General features: G+C 43.2%; 1 protein-coding gene across 3 annotated transcripts; it reads left to right on the plus strand.

Annotated features, from left to right (window-relative positions):
• Positions 1-1,374: 1,374 nt before the first annotated feature.
• LOC127429850 (heat shock cognate 71 kDa protein-like) lies at positions 1,375-11,553 on the plus strand. 3 transcript variants are annotated; one of them, XM_051679138.1, is made up of 10 exons: positions 1,383-1,539; positions 3,521-3,730; positions 4,087-4,292; positions 5,558-5,710; positions 6,004-6,559; positions 8,790-8,992; positions 9,172-9,370; positions 9,529-9,761; positions 10,090-10,300; positions 10,844-11,553. In XM_051679138.1, exons 2-9 carry the CDS (start codon positions 3,526-3,528, stop codon positions 10,264-10,266), a joined length of 1,932 nt encoding a protein of 643 aa, XP_051535098.1. In that variant the 5' UTR covers positions 1,383-1,539; positions 3,521-3,525; the 3' UTR covers positions 10,267-10,300; positions 10,844-11,553. The 3 variants fall into 3 exon arrangements, with proteins under 3 accessions (XP_051535099.1, XP_051535098.1, XP_051535100.1); XM_051679139.1 differs by lacking the exon at positions 10,844-11,553 and having other exon boundaries at positions 1,375-1,534; positions 10,090-10,825; XM_051679140.1 differs by lacking the exon at positions 10,844-11,553 and having other exon boundaries at positions 1,392-1,539; positions 3,525-3,730; positions 10,090-10,825.
• Positions 11,554-15,885: the final 4,332 nt, after the last annotated feature.

Here is a 15,885-nt window from a genome sequence, read left to right on the forward strand (position 1 = left end):
GGCAATCTGAATATGACTGCTTGGCCTCATACAGAGGCTTCTCTAAACAAAATTACACATACTCATAAAGCTGAGCTGTAAAACATAATATTTAGACTACGACATTAGATGCACAGAATGCAAATGTGTTGTGTATGGAGGCTAAGACTGTGTTAAATTATGAAAAACATTATTTTAAGTCCATAATTGGGACTTTTAAATGTGCTTTTAACCGATATATCCTGGAACAATGTCTTACTCGTAAAGGGATAGTTCACCCAAAAATGAAAACTGTGCAAGAAATAGAATAACAGTGTAACTGGTGCATATAATGGCCACATACAGTGTGTTAGCACATTAGTGCCATGAAAGCAGAATGTAAACATGGCAAATTACACATTATCCACTGCATGTATATTACTTTAAATCATCGAGTGGTTAAAATAGCTGCTTGTGAATTCTACTCATAGAATTCATTGTTGAAGTCATTGATTACAAATTATATATAATTTTAATGTCACGTTAGTTAAGGTTTTACATGTAGTCTTGTGTGTCCTCATATTTAAATGCTCCTCTAAATGGCTCCCCCAGAGGCGTGGCTGGTGTCTGATTGTCCGCAAACAGTATACCGTTACTCGGCTGATCGAAGTATGAAGAAATTCTCTGTATGCATTAACATGAAAGAGTTGTTTATAGCAGAATGTTCAAGCTGCTCTTTTCCAAATAATGAAAGTGAATGGTGACCACGGGTCCACAGCTGTCAAATGAGATTTTCAAGGCAAGATTTCTGGTAAATAATTACTTAAATTTGGATATAGCTATAAATAGCACACAAGTCTGATGGAATACTTTTATAATGCTTTTATGGTGCTTTTTTAATCCTTATTTTTTAAAGCTTGACAGTCCCTGGTCCCCATCTGCTTTCATTGTATAGAAGAGAGCACTTGTTTTTCCACTGAAAAAAAGAAAGCCATGTGGATTTGGAAGGGCTTTATATATTTTGGAAGGGGGTAAATAATTAAAGAATTTTATTTTTTGTGTGGACTATCCCTTTAAGTGTTACAGTGCTGAGCACTGTTTGACAAACTTATATCATGAGATCATTTGTTTATCTGCATGTTGCACACTACAGCACCACCAGTCATTTTGAGGCAAAAAGCACCACAAAAACATTCTGAATGTACTTAAATATGTAAAAAAGTAAGGGCACTACACTTAAAGAGCCTGTACTACACTTAATGGAGACAGAAAATCCACTTGAATGGAAACAAGTGCCTTCTGTGTTTCATTGCCTTGCTTACGCAGCTGGCTGGCAAGCCCAAAGCACATGAGAGCTGCAGTCTGGAACATTCTCTGCTCTGGGGTCAGGTGACTGCATTCTGGAATCCCTCCGGCTGGTGTGGCTATATACATAGGAGAGTCCAGGGCTTCTGTCTCTGAATCCAGCAGTGCAGGAGTGCGCAAGGCACCAGAACACACTCTAGCAGGGCTTTGGCCGAGGGCACAGGGCAAGGACACATATCCACTCAGTTATCTCTCAAGTTCAACTTTGCCAGTAAGGTAAACATTTTAATTGAAGCCATGCAAGCAGCTTGGAAAAATGTGGCTTGGTGCTCTGTTCAATTCGCTTTAGTTTGTTTTAGATTTGGATAGTTGTTTTTTTTTTTTTTTTTTTACGTTTCCATACTTCTTGATTATTCTGTTGCGTTTGCTATAGGGCCACTATTTACCTGCTGCTAAAACAAGGCAAAGCTCTGTGTTCTAGCACAAACTGCACTGGCTGTGCTTCTATCCTTCAGAGCCCAGAATAAACTTTTGATATCTGAGAACTAAACATTATTTGTACTATACTGACAGAGCTTATTATTTAACTTAGTGGTGATAATAGTACCTTGCTGTATAGGCATGCTCACATTTCAAGCTTTCATGTGCTTGAATGAGAAACACACTGGTAAAAAGTTTGCACACATTTGCACACAGTAATTTATTATTACTGTTGTCCACATTGTGAGTAACAGTAAAGTTGTCAAAAATGGAATAACCCAAATGTAAGTATGGAAGTTATGTAGTGGCCAAACAAATGTAAAATCTAAAATATGTTATATTTATATCACTGACATTTGTTTTTTTAAAGTGTAACAGCCCTTTGTCTAGATTACTGCTCAGAACACTCCGAGCATTCTCTTAACCAACTTTGAGGTGCATCTTTAGAAAAATAAATAAAATTATTAAAGGAGATCCCATGTATGCAAGCCACTCATTGGCTGCTTTTCCTTCACTAAACAGAAGTTATCCATTTCAAAATGATTTTTTGCAAAGATTGTTTTGTAAAGAAATCCATAAGTAGACTATTGATATTTGTTTACAAAACTAATTCAAAGTATTTAAGCGTTCGCCTTTAAATAAAAGGTTTAGGCCTATAAGATCATGAGAAACATAAATTCAATCAAGTGTGCCCAAACTTTCGACTGGCAGTGCATGTGTCCGCATGCAAATTGTGCTGTAATCCTGGATTTGATGAATGTGACACCCTCAATCCAAAGACAATCCACTGAAGCAGTCTATATACTCATACTGCACACCACATATTGTACATGATTCTCTCATGTCTCAGAACATGCAGATGCAGCTAATCTTGAGGGTTTTGCAGGCCACATGACCCCAGCGTCACTTGGTTATTTGTATCTCAGTGTGCTCCTGTCAGATTGGCCGTAGGAAGCAAAGAGCAAAAATTCTGCTTTATCAGGCCTATTTTTTGCCAAAATCCTTTTTAAATTATTTAAAATGGTCTTTTATAAGTTATAATTAATTATAATTATTTTTACATATTAAAATGTCTATTAATAGGAATAAATAAATCATTATAATGAGAATAAATGAGAGTCGCCAGAAGGCAGTGTAAGGAGACAGAACTGCTGCACACACCCTCAGTCATGACATGCAGCCAAGCAGGCAATCCAGGGCTTTCTACAGCAGCTGACAGCACTGGGCAACATGATAACATTGCACAACGGATGTGGTTGCAGCTGGAAAAGTGCCAGTCTGTCTACATTAAACATTTCTTTCATAAATATAAATTATGTATATATTTTTAGAGATCAACCAATATTATTTTTCATTACTGATACCTGCATCCTACAGATCTTTTTTTTTTATGTTTAAGTGTCCAGTTATTTTTATTTTATTTTTATTTTTATTTTTTGGGCTAACTGTAAAGTGTGCAATGCTATGCATTTCTGACTTGAGAATGAATGTACAGTATGTTGCATAAAAAGTTGAATAATTTATGCAAACAATAACCTATATGTTACTTCACCTAAACCCACTGTAAGACCCACAAAAGGAAGGCACTTTATCGATAGACCCGATATAGAACCGAAAACTGATTATGAAACATTTAAAAATGGGTCTACACATATTGTGTGTGTGAGTTAGAAGTAGAAGTAAACATTATTTACCTCTCATTCATAAAGAAAACAAAATTACTGTATTGGAATTATTAAAATACTTCACAAAAATCTCTTTTGGTTATTTTGTCCAGATAGCATGTCAAAAGGTCCAGCAGTTGGAATTGATTTGGGCACCACCTACTCCTGTGTAGGCATCTTCCAGCATGGAAAGGTGGAGATCATTGCCAACGACCAAGGAAACAGAACGACGCCCAGCTATGTCGCCTTCACAGACACAGAAAGACTGATCGGAGATGCAGCCAAGAACCAAGTAGCCATGAACCCCACCAACACAGTGTTTGGTATGGCAGTCCTTTCCTGACTTTGCATAATTTATTTGAGATCTTCAAGTGTTCAAGCCATTATTCAAGCCATCCTTTGCAACACTTGTTCATAACATGTGAGGCTCCATATGTATAGATTAAGACAACATGCAAGATTCAGACAAATATAAGTTATGATGTGTTGCATGCACAAAGAAGTACTTGTAAAAGAATGAAATATATTTGTTAAAATTGCATTGACTCTTGTATGCATTCCTCTTCACCATTAGATGGCGTTACAGTTGATAATGTTAATACTGTAATTTAAGTGATACATACAGTAAGTACTTTAAAATATTTGCAAGCAGCTACCAGCCATTTTATTTGTTCAACAGATGCCAAGCGCCTGATTGGTCGACGCTTTGATGACCCAGTGGTCCAGTCTGACATGAAGCACTGGCCCTTCAAAGTCATCAATGAGGGTAGCAAGCCCAAGGTGGAAGTGGAATACAAAGCAGAGAGGAAGACCTTCTACCCTGAGGAGGTGTCCTCCATGGTCCTCACTAAGATGAAGGAAATTTCAGAGGCATATCTGGGCAAGGTAAGAAGAATATTTAAATAATTCAAGGACCAGACAAAACATTTAGCACTCTAGAAAAGTTACATTTCTAAACTCCTTCCCTTTGTTAAGATTTTTATCATCTGATCATTCAAAAGTAATAGAACACATCTCCTCAACAAGCCGACAATTTAATTTATGATTCATGTCCATAGCAAGTGCCACTAAATAAACAGGAACTGGAAGACCATGTCAAAGAGAAGATTACATTGTTGTTAGATTCATAAGAAATATGTGTACAGCGCATGAAAAGATGCATACCTTCAAACTAATGAGGATGTGGTTGTAAATTCTGAAAAAGTAGATGCAGATGATGAAATGAGCATACACAAGAACATTTTCTAAAATTCTATTTGTTGTTTGTGTATTACTGCAGCTGCTGAGTCTAAGGAAATTTTGCCTAATGGATAATAAAGTATAACCTAACCTGACATATACAAAACTAAAGCAGAAAAACACAAGTACTGTGGTAAGGAATAGCTTAAATCTAGCTCTACACGTATTTTTGTAACAGGTTGAAGGGTGGTTTTGAGAAATTCACCACAGATTAATATCTGATGCTGCCCTGAAAATACCTCTCATACCAAGGGAAGGTAGAAATCTGCATGTTACATGGTGAATTATACATTCAGTTTTGTATGAGATGTGTTTGAAGATTTAGCCATTTGATAACACTGCAAAACTAAGTATTACTGTGATTACAGGAAGAACGGGAGTGTAATGAATTTGATAGTAATCAAAAAGGTTGTTTTTCTGAACCTATGTTGCCTGTAAAGATTTTCATATTGCATTCTGAGTAGCAAGAAAAGTTCAAGAACCACGGTTTCCTCTTGATAATTGTAATGGGAAAATAAAAAGTTAGAACCAAAGTGAAAAAATTGGTAATCATCATCACTAATTCAAAAAAAGACTCTTTCATTATTAACTTCATAGATCAAACTTACATTTAACTTTACATGACAGTTACATGTTTGTATCTGGCAGACACTTGTTTTTCAAAGTGACAGTGCATTCAAGGTACATACTGTGTGTTTTATCACTTTGGGTGATTCCTGGGATTCAAACCCACAACTTCAGCATTGTTAGTGCGAGGATCTTTACCAGCTGAGCAATAGGAACTGTTACAGAAGGTTCCTAATAAATAGGCCAAACTTAATGCTTGTTTTACAGTGGATGCATAACAAATTAAACTGTGCCTAAATTATGTGAATGAAACTAATCATGATTTGATCTTCTTGATATTTCAGACTGTATCAAATGCAGTCATCACAGTGCCAGCTTACTTTAATGACTCTCAGCGCCAAGCCACCAAGGATGCCGGGACCATTGCTGGCCTTAATGTCCTGCGTATTATCAACGAACCAACAGCAGCTGCCATTGCATATGGGTTAGACAAAAAGGTACACAAATATCCTGATCTACACTGATCTGTAGTAGTAGAGCGCTTTGTATATTACTAGTTTAAAGGGATAGTTCAACCAAAAAAAAAAAATTTTGTCATCAGTTACTCACACTCATTTTGTTCCAAACTCATTTCACTTTTTCTTTGGAACACAAAAGGAGATGTTAGGCAGAATGTTCGATCACAATCGCCTTTCGCCTTTATTGTATTGGGGAAAAAAGATGCAGTGAATGTGAATGATGACTGAAGCTATCATCATTAGTCACTAAAATTAGTGTCCTCTGGCTACAGGTTGGTGGTGAACGCCATGTCCTCATCTTTGATCTGGGTGGTGGCACCTTTGACGTTTCCATTCTGACGATTGAGGATGGCATTTTTGAAGTAAAGGCTACTGCTGGTGACACCCACTTGGGTGGCGAGGACTTTGACAACCGAATGGTTAACCACTTCATTGCCGAGTTTAAGCGCAAGTTTAAGAAGGACATCACTGGCAATAAACGTGCAGTCCGTCGCCTTCGAACAGCATGTGAGCGTGCCAAGCGCACCCTCTCCTCCAGCACACAGGCCAGCATTGAGATTGACTCTCTCTATGAAGGTGCTGACTTCTATACTTCTGTCACCAGAGCGCGTTTTGAGGAACTCAATGCTGACCTATTCCGTGGCACACTCGAGCCAGTGGAAAAGTCTTTGCGTGATGCTAAGATGGACAAGGCGCAGATCCATGACATTGTGTTGGTTGGTGGTTCCACTCGCATTCCCAAAATTCAAAAGCTGCTTCAAGACTTCTTCAATGGCCGGGATCTTAACAAGAGCATCAACCCTGATGAAGCAGTAGCCTATGGAGCAGGTAGGAGGTTCTATTTTCACTCTGAACACATCATTTTAATTACATCCCTGATGATAAAACAGCTTAAACCAGTCTAAGATGTGTTGCTGGTCTTAGCTGGTCCCCTGTCTTTGATAAACTGGTATTTTTGCAGATTTTTGGGCAACTTTTCAAATGATCAGTCTTGAAGACAGCAGGCTGACCAGCTTGGCCAAGATGGGAGTCCAGCTAGACCAGCCAATGAACAGCTTGGCCAAGATGGAGGCCAGCTAGCCTGGCTGGGAGACCAGCTTGACTAGTTAAAGATCAGCTTGGACAAGATGGGGGCCAGCTATACCAGATAAAGACCAGTTTGGTCAAGATGGAGGCCAGTGAAAGCAACTTAGCCAGTCTGGGAGACCAGCTTGACTGGTTAAAGATCAGCTTGGCAAAGATGGGGGCCAGCTATACAGATAAAGACCAGTTTGGCTAAGATGGAGGCCAGCGAGAGCAACTTAGCCAGTCTGGGAGACCAGCTAGACACCAGCTTGGCCAAGATGGAAGCCAGCTAGACTGGATAAAGACCAGTTTGTCCATGTTGGAGGCCAGATAGACCAACTTAGCCAGGCTGGGAGACCAGCTTGACTAGTTAAAGACCTAGACCATATAAAGACCAGTTTTGCCAGGCTAAGAGACAAGCTAAACCAACTAATGATCAGCTTGGCCAAGATGGAGGCTAGCTAGGCCAAATAAAGTCCAGTTTGGCCAGGCTAAGAGACAAGCTAAACCAACTAATGATCAGCTTGGCCAAGATGGAGGCCAGCTTGACCAGTCAAAGACCAGCTTGGCCAAGACAGAGGCCAGCTAGACCAGCCAAAGTCCAGCTTGGCCAAGACAGAGGCCAGCTAGACCAGCCAAAGTCCAGCTTGGCCAAGATGGACGCCAGCTATACCATGCAGGCCAATATGGAGGCCAGCTGGACCAGCCAAAGACCAGCTTGGCCAAGATGGAGATCAGCTAGACCAGCCAAAGACCAGTTTTGCCAAATACCAGTTTGGTTAAGTTGGAGGCTAGCTAAATCAACTTAGCCTGGCTGGGAGACCAGCTTGACTAGTTAAAGATCAGCTTGGCCAAGATGGGGGCCAGCTAGGCCAAATAAAGTCCAGTTTGGCCAGGCTAAGAGACAAGCTAAACCAACTAATGATCAGTTTTGCCAAGATAGAAGCCAGCTAGACCAGCCAGAGACCAGCTTGGTCAAGATGGAAGCCAGCTAGACCAGTTAAAGACCAGTTTGGCCAAGTTGGAGGCCAGCTAGACCAACTTAGCCAGGCTGGGAGACCAGCTTGACTGGTTAAAGATCAGCTTGGCAAGATGGGGGCCAGCTATACCAGAAAAAGACCAGTTTGGCCAAGATGGAGGCCAGCGAGAGCAATTTAGCCAGGCTGGGAGACCAACTTGACTAGATAAACATCAGCTTGGCCAAGATGGGGGCCAGCTATCCTGGCTGGGAGACCAGCATGACTAGTTAAAGAACTAGACCAAATAAAGACCAGTTTGGCCAGGCTAAGAGACAATCTAAATCAACTAATGATCAGCTTGGCCAAGACAGAGTCTAGCTAGACCAGCCAAAGACCAGCTTGGCCAAGATGGAGGCTGCCTAGACCAGCCAAAGATTAGTTAGGCCTAGATGGAAGCCAGCTAGACCTGTTAAAGACCAGTTTGACCAAGTTGGAGGCCACCTAGACCAACTTAGCCAAGCTGGGAGACCAGCTTAGCCAAATACCAGCTTGGCCAAGATGGAAACCAGCTAGACCAGTTTGGCCAAGATGGGGGCCAGCTAGGCCAGATAAAGACCAGTTTGGTCAGGCTGGGAGACAAGCTAAACCAGCTAATGAGCAGCTTGGCCAAAATAGATTCCAGCTAGATGAGCAAAGACCAGCTTGGTCCAGATGGAAGCCAGCTAGACTAGATAAAGACCAGTTTGGCCAGGCTAAAAGACAAGCTAAACCAGCTAATTATTATCTTGGCCAAGATAGAGTCCAGCCAGATCAAATAAAACCCTGCTTGGCCAGGCTGGGAGAGCAAATGAAACTAACCAAGACCAGCAAACCAGCTAAGACTGATTTAAGCTGTTTTAAGAGGGTAGTCATTTCAAAAGTTCTCTTAGTCTTTTGCTTCTCAAAAGGTCTCTTTCTTGCTGGTTTACCATATTTTTGTTTTAGCGTATTTCATGTGCTGGCGATGTTCTAATATTTCCCAAAATCCCACCCAGCTGTCCAGGCTGCCATCTTAGCAGGCGATAAATCTGAGAATGTTCAAGACCTGTTGCTGCTAGATGTCACCCCTCTCTCTCTGGGCATTGAGACAGCTGGTGGTGTCATGACGGTGTTAATTAAGAGGAACACTACCATTCCCACCAAGCAAACCCAAACTTTCACCACTTACTCAGACAACCAGCCTGGTGTGCTGATCCAGGTAAATGAAAGTGCTTACTGCAGATCCATACTTTCATACTTCCTCCAGAACCCATTGAAGTGCTTGCATTACTGCCTCCTGAAACAGTTCAAGTGTTTGCATCAGTTTGTCCTGAAACCTTTTATAGGTTTGCAACCCTTTGTAGTCTGTTTTAACAATCTTGTCTTTCTTTCTCTTAGGTATTTGAGGGAGAGAGAGCCATGACAAAGGACAACAACCTTCTTGGCAAATTTGAGTTAACAGGAATCCCTCCTGCCCCTCGTGGTGTGCCACAGATTGAAGTTACCTTCGACATTGATGCCAATGGCATTCTTAATGTATCAGCTGTGGACAAAAGTACTGGCAAAGAGAACAAGATAACAATCACCAATGACAAAGGTAGGATAACTTAATCCACTGAGACCCAAGCCACACTCACTTTCTCAATTCTGCATGAAGAGTTGACTCCATACACATTTACTTTAGCAAACACTGGGATCCAAATATTATACATTTTTTCTGCCTTGAGTTTCCTTCTAATCTTCTGCTTCTTTTAGGACGTTTGAGCAAGGAAGATATAGAGCGTATGGTACAAGAAGCTGACCAGTACCGAGCAGAGGATGATGCTCAGAGGGAGAAAGTCACAGCCAAAAACGCATTGGAATCCTTGGCCTTTAACATGAAGAGCACCGTGGAAGATGACAAGCTAAAGGACAAGATCAGTACAGATGACAAAAAAGCAATTATTGACAAATGCAATGAAGTCATTGCCTGGCTGGACAGGAACCAGGTAGGTAACATCATAAACATTTAAACTGCACAAATGATATGCAAATCTACAGGATACACTCGTTCACAGTCAAGATTATGTCATGACAGGATGTTTAGAACAATGAGATTTTCAATTAGATGAACAATTAGACCTAGAGGAAGTGAAAACCATTTGTGTAGCCACTGAGAATATTTCTCACATTAATTCATAGATCATTAACCAAAACACAGAACAAAGAAATGTGTGTTGTAATGATAATTTGTATTTCCTAACATTTCTTCTTTTCTTTCTTTAATTTACTTATTGACACTTTACATTACTGAGAATTGTATTTCTTGCACCAAAGACTGCAGAAAAGGATGAGTACGAGCACCAACAGAAGGAGCTGGAAAAAGTTTGCAACCCCATCATCGCCAAGCTCTATCAGGGCACTGGTGGCATGCCAGGTGGAATGCCAGGTGGATTTCCTGGAGGGACAGGAAGTGGCACCTCCTCTGGCCCTACCATTGAGGAAGTTGACTAATCTCGACACAAGAATGAGATAAAGAGAAATCCAGGTTCACATATAGCACACACGACTCAGAGCATTTTCCATCAGTATCTCTCAAACAGGCTTCTTCTAATTAATTTGATAACATTTATATCGCAGTGGTCAGTGCCGAATAAGACTAACTTATAGCATTTGACCAAAGCAATATGGCACACATTAGCTTATATTTCATAACAATATGTTAGCAAAGACATCTTTAAGCGATTATTTAATAGTTACAAGGTTTGTCATGTTACATTTAATGATGACAATACATAGCTAAGGTGGATAGATTCTTGTACAGTAAGTTGTTCAGTAAACCGTTATATTATATTTATTATGATTCTAAACGGATGCATTTTCAATTCCATCTCTGCTTTTTGATCCATTTCAAGTTGGGTTTACATTAAAACTTAATGAATTTTTAATCAAATATATTGGTTGTTCCTCAAATCTTGTCCTGTTTTTATTTTTTATTTTTTATATATAGTGTCCATTCTCCAGTTTTTGCAAATAAGATCTGCCCCCTCATGCTAGCCAATACTTCACTGTTCTTTTTCTTATATTACAGATGCACATGTTTGCTGACCTTTTCCTGAATAAATGCATGGAAGCAGAAGTTTGCACTGATTAATCTTAATTGCTACAAGTAGTGGCCAATTGACATGGGTTTGTATTGGCCGATGTCGATACAAATAACTAGAGAGCTGGCCACAGGCCAGCATAATGGCAGTATGTGTGTGAAATAGGCTGATAACATTTAATTAAAGCAAACAAGATTTTTAAATGAAATAACGTGTGCATGCGGTATATGCCAAAACAGAATATTTCCTTAAAATTGACTGTATTACAAAATACAGTGTGAGTACCACTTTAGTTTATGCATTTGGTACAGTATCTTGAACTAACAATGACATTTTTTTACAGCATTTATAAATCTTGGTTCATGTTAATTAATCCAAATACTATTGTTCAGTGTTTGTTCCTGTTAGTTCATACATTTTTAATGGTGGCCCACCCAAACTTAAATTTAAATGATAAAAAAATATTTATATTTGGGCGACAGACAGGCTCAGGCCTGTAAAAATGCATTTAAGACTCAGGATAGCTCTTTCCAAGCCACCAGTCACAGTGATAACAGACACCTTTGTATTGTGTTGGGAATTGTCACCAGACAAAAAAAAAAAATTTAATAAATTCATTAATACATTTATTCTAAGCAATGAAAATGTAAATCAAACAATTCAGTAAAATAAAGCACAGTCCAATACATCAAACAAACAGATAGTTCAGGCACTCTGAGAAACATGAAATGGTGTGCACTGGGTCAGGAGTGCATTTGCATGTACCTTGATGTGTGTGAGGCAATACTGCAGGAGCACAGAGGATGAGTCAAACATGAGAGAATAAGGGCTGGTACGAAGATCTCCCTAGCTTCGGATGATGGCTCCATATCAGCTTGGTAGAAGAGACCTTAAGCGGGTCGGCAGGCTCCATACTCATGCCACTCCACAACAAACTCGAATCATCTGTCTGGTAGCTTGTCCCGTCTTTAAATCCAAGCTTCACTTATTAGAGCAATGCACTTTTTGTCTGTCCTTTCTATGTTTTGTCCTCACTCCGTTGGCGTTCCTACTCCTCACAACACACATGGCAAACTTTCCCCTTATACCATTTCTACATACAACTCTTCTTCACTCCACACCTGTCACACTTGGTGTACTATAATGAGCGGCCATTTTATAGTCTCTCAGGTTAGGGATTGGTGGCGGATACTTAAAGTGACAGGGCACATTTTCACTCCACCACACTCTCCCCACCTTGAGAAGACAACCCATGGTTGGTGATGAAGGATGAGAATCTGTCATTGGAGGTATTTGGGTATCTTTATCTTTCCTCTTTTTGGAGGACGATTTCAGCCTTAAAGTGTTTTGATCTTGAAAAAAATTAGCATTGAGTTGTATTTTCTCAGCTTGACACTTCACACACCTCTTGACAAAGTGCCTCACGTCGGTCCACATTCTTGGACACAATGCTACCTCCTTAAGTCACTTGTAGGTCTGGTAGACTCCTGCATGCCCACTCAAGGGGTTGGCATGTTAGCATTGAAGGACTCTTGGAATTAGGTCACGGGGAATGTTGATGTGATGACAAACCTTTGTCTGGCCTGGTTGGAGGACAAACGTCTGAGCATTGGTCTCTTGGGTTTTACATATTGGTTGGGTGTGAGGAGGTAAGTGAGCTTCCTTGATGGATTTCAATGCAAGTTTATGAGGAGGAATGGAACTTAAGAGTAAAAAGCATTGCTTTGGACTCTCCATGTTGGTGGGCACCACCTCTTCTGTAACCGTGGGATGTTCAGATGATGACTGAGGAGAAGGAAAGGCGGAAGTGAAGGAAGGTCTGTGTCGATGTATCTTGATGCCGGACGCACGCCAGAATGTGTTTCTGCGTTAGCATCTTGAACGGGAGTTTGTGTAAGGCCGGTTCAGAACTCGCAGGTCCAAGATTGGCCGCAACCCACCGCCTTTCTTTGGTACGATGAAGTAAGGGCTGTAGAACCCTTTCCCCATCTCAGCTGGAGGGACAGGCTCTATCGCGCCCTTGCGTAGAAGGGTCGCGATCTCTACACGCAGGGTGGCAGCATTCTCACCCTGCACTGAAGTGAAGCGGACGCCGCTGAACCGGGAAGGGCGCCTGGCGAACTGAATTGCGTAGCTGAGTCGGATGGTCCTGGCCAGCCACCGTGATGGGTTGGAAAGCATTAGCCACACGTCCAAGCTCCGGGCGAGGGGCACTAAGGGGATGATCACATTTGACGTACCTGGGGGTGGGGCCTCGAGGCAGGGGGGAGCAGGCAACGCCACGTCGAGGAGCATTGCTTCAACCCGAGGCGGCTGCGCTGAGGGGGACCTCAAAGCACTTACCTTGCTCTGCGTACCCGGCCTAGGGCGGGTTAGCGACTGAGGAGGAGGGCCTCTTGGGCGGTCCTCGAGACTCATCACAACCGGCTGGCCGTAGGTGTGGCACGGCCGGGAGCCTTCGCAGGGCCCTGGCAGCAAATGCTCGGTGTCTGGTGGCCGTGACAACGGCGGCCGTGAAAACCGATTATGTGACCTAAGGAGTGAGGAAACCGCTCTTTTTTTGACGGTTTGGGTACCGCAGCCCGTTCGGGGCGAACAAAAAAGAAAAGGAAACAAAGGATTTACCCCGGCCCTCCAGCGGGGGATGGAGTGGTCTGGATACCAGCTCTGTAGCTGACGTCTCGCTCCCTGGGTTGTCCATCTCAGGGGTGCTTAGGAGTCTTCCGGGTCCTTGTGCTGGCCCGAGAGATGGGGGGTGTCCTGCGAGGGGCTCTACGCTGGGGCCGAGAGCTAGGCTTGAGCTGAGGCGGAGCTGCCTGGGCTTTCACTGCCGCAGAGGGATGCCCTCGGCAAGCAGACGGGGTGTGGAATCTTGAGCCACGCCGGGGGCAATATGTGCTGGATGGCCTCCATTTGCTTCTTCACTGCCGAGAACTGCTGATAGAAGTCCTCAACGGTGTCGCCCCCAAAAGTCCAATCTGGGAGATGGGCGCGTTGAGAAAGCGTGCTTTGTCTGCATCCCTCATCTCGACCAGATTCAGCCACAGGTGGTGCTCCTGGACCACCAAGGTGGACATCGCCTGCCCGAGTGCTCGCGCCAGAGGGCGAGGTCGGTCGCCGAACGCACTCTTGCAGCACATCGGGATCAGGACTACCCATGTGCAGTTCTTTTAGTGCCTTGGCCTGGTGTACCTGCAGGAGGGCAATGACATGCAGGGCAGAGGCGGTCTGTCCAGTGGCACTGTAGGCTTTGGCCGGCAGAGATGACGTAGTCCTACAGGCTCTGGAGGGGAGCGCCAGACGATCCCGCCAGGTGGCGGCGTTTTGCGGGCACAGGTGCATCGAAACCACCTGATCCACCTGAGGGACCTCCATGTACCCGTGGACCGCCCCGCCGTCGAGGGTAGTGAGAGCGGACGAACCCAGAAGTCTGTTTCGGGCGGCGAAAGGTGCCCTCCATGACCTCGTGAGTTAGTCATGCACATCCGGGAGGAAAGGAACCGGGGGGGTGTGGCCATGAGCGGCAACCCGAACCCAGGAACCAATTATCAAGCCGCGAGCGCTCAGGGGAGGCTGGAGAGTTCCAGTCCAACCCGATACTCGCGGCGGCCCGGGCAAGCATGGTGGTCAGCTCTGCGTCGGCCTCAGACTGGGCGGGCAGACCCGAAGGTGGCAGCCCAGTCGAGTCCTCAGCATCCGACATCGCCAGTGCGCTCTCCGATGCAGCAATCGAAGACTCATCCTGCTCGCGGGCCCCAAAAGAGACATCAAGCTGGCCATGAGGCGGGCTGGTCTCATTTCGGAAATGGACGGGAGCAAATGAGCGTGCTGGGGACTGGGAGGTCCACGGGGAATTACCCGGCAAGACCGCACCCATTGAACTCCCCAAATCACCTCAAGCGCCTGCCGGGTCAGCCTCACACCTGTGGGTAGAAGGCACAGCGTGGGGGGCGGCTAGAGTGGCTTTCCCTCGGAAGAAGGAAAGCCGCAACCGCAATGTTGCCATGGCCATATCCTCGCAATGAGAACATGAACCATCCACAAATGCTGCCTCAGTGTGATCGCTGCCCAGACACATGAGGCAGCGCCCATGGCCGTCGGAGGTGGAGAGATATCGACCGCATCCAGGAATCACACAAAGACGGAAAGACATCTTTAAAAAGACGCGTCTTTATAAAGACGATCAACGTCAATGTGTGTGCTCTAATAGAGAAAATATACTCTATAGCAGGAATATACACTCTTTTAGCGCTGTCGAAGCACCCAGGGGCGAAATCTGCACTCATCGTGCAGAAGGAGAGAAAGCCGCTGGAAATGCGCCATATATCCAACAGCATATGCTTCTTAAAAGGTGAATGGAACAGCAGAAGTATTCAGCTCGCTGATAGTACAACCGCTCGGCTCCGAAGCAAAAATCGGAATGAATCCTGCATTCCAGCTCCCTTTTATACCCGTATGTCCGGGGGAGTGGCATGCAAATTCCACTTGCCAATTCTCATTGGCCTTTTCTCAAAGATCTGAGGTGATCGGGGCTCTCAAGAGCGACCCCTAGTGTCACTACATCGACACAACGTCAAGTGAGTGACAGAAGGGGAACTATTGATTTTGAATGATGCTGCATCCACACCACTAAGTGTCACTGTAAGTCCAAGATAACACAAGCAAAATGTTACTGAGTGCACCTTTAATTCCTTTTTTACTAAAAATTCTCCTCCCTGCTTAGTCAATCTCCAATTTAACTTTCATTTTCACATTCTTCTTCTAGTGGTTTTGGTGATTCATTTTCTTCGTGCATATCTGGGCAGGGAGAAGTATTTCTAGAAAAAAAAAAATTTCTTAAATATTGATCTGTTTCTCACCCACACCTATCATATCACTTCTGAAGATATGGAGTCGTATGAGTTACTTTTATTATGCCTTTATGTGCTTTTTCGAGCTATATATGTCTGATCATCATTCACTTGCATTGTATGGACCTACAGAGCTGAAAGATTCTTCTAAAAATCATAAATGTAAGCGCAGCATAGTT

Source organism: Myxocyprinus asiaticus, chromosome 39 (genome assembly GCF_019703515.2).
Source record: "Myxocyprinus asiaticus isolate MX2 ecotype Aquarium Trade chromosome 39, UBuf_Myxa_2, whole genome shotgun sequence".
In the NCBI taxonomy this organism is placed as follows: Eukaryota; Metazoa; Chordata; class Actinopteri; order Cypriniformes; family Catostomidae; genus Myxocyprinus; species Myxocyprinus asiaticus.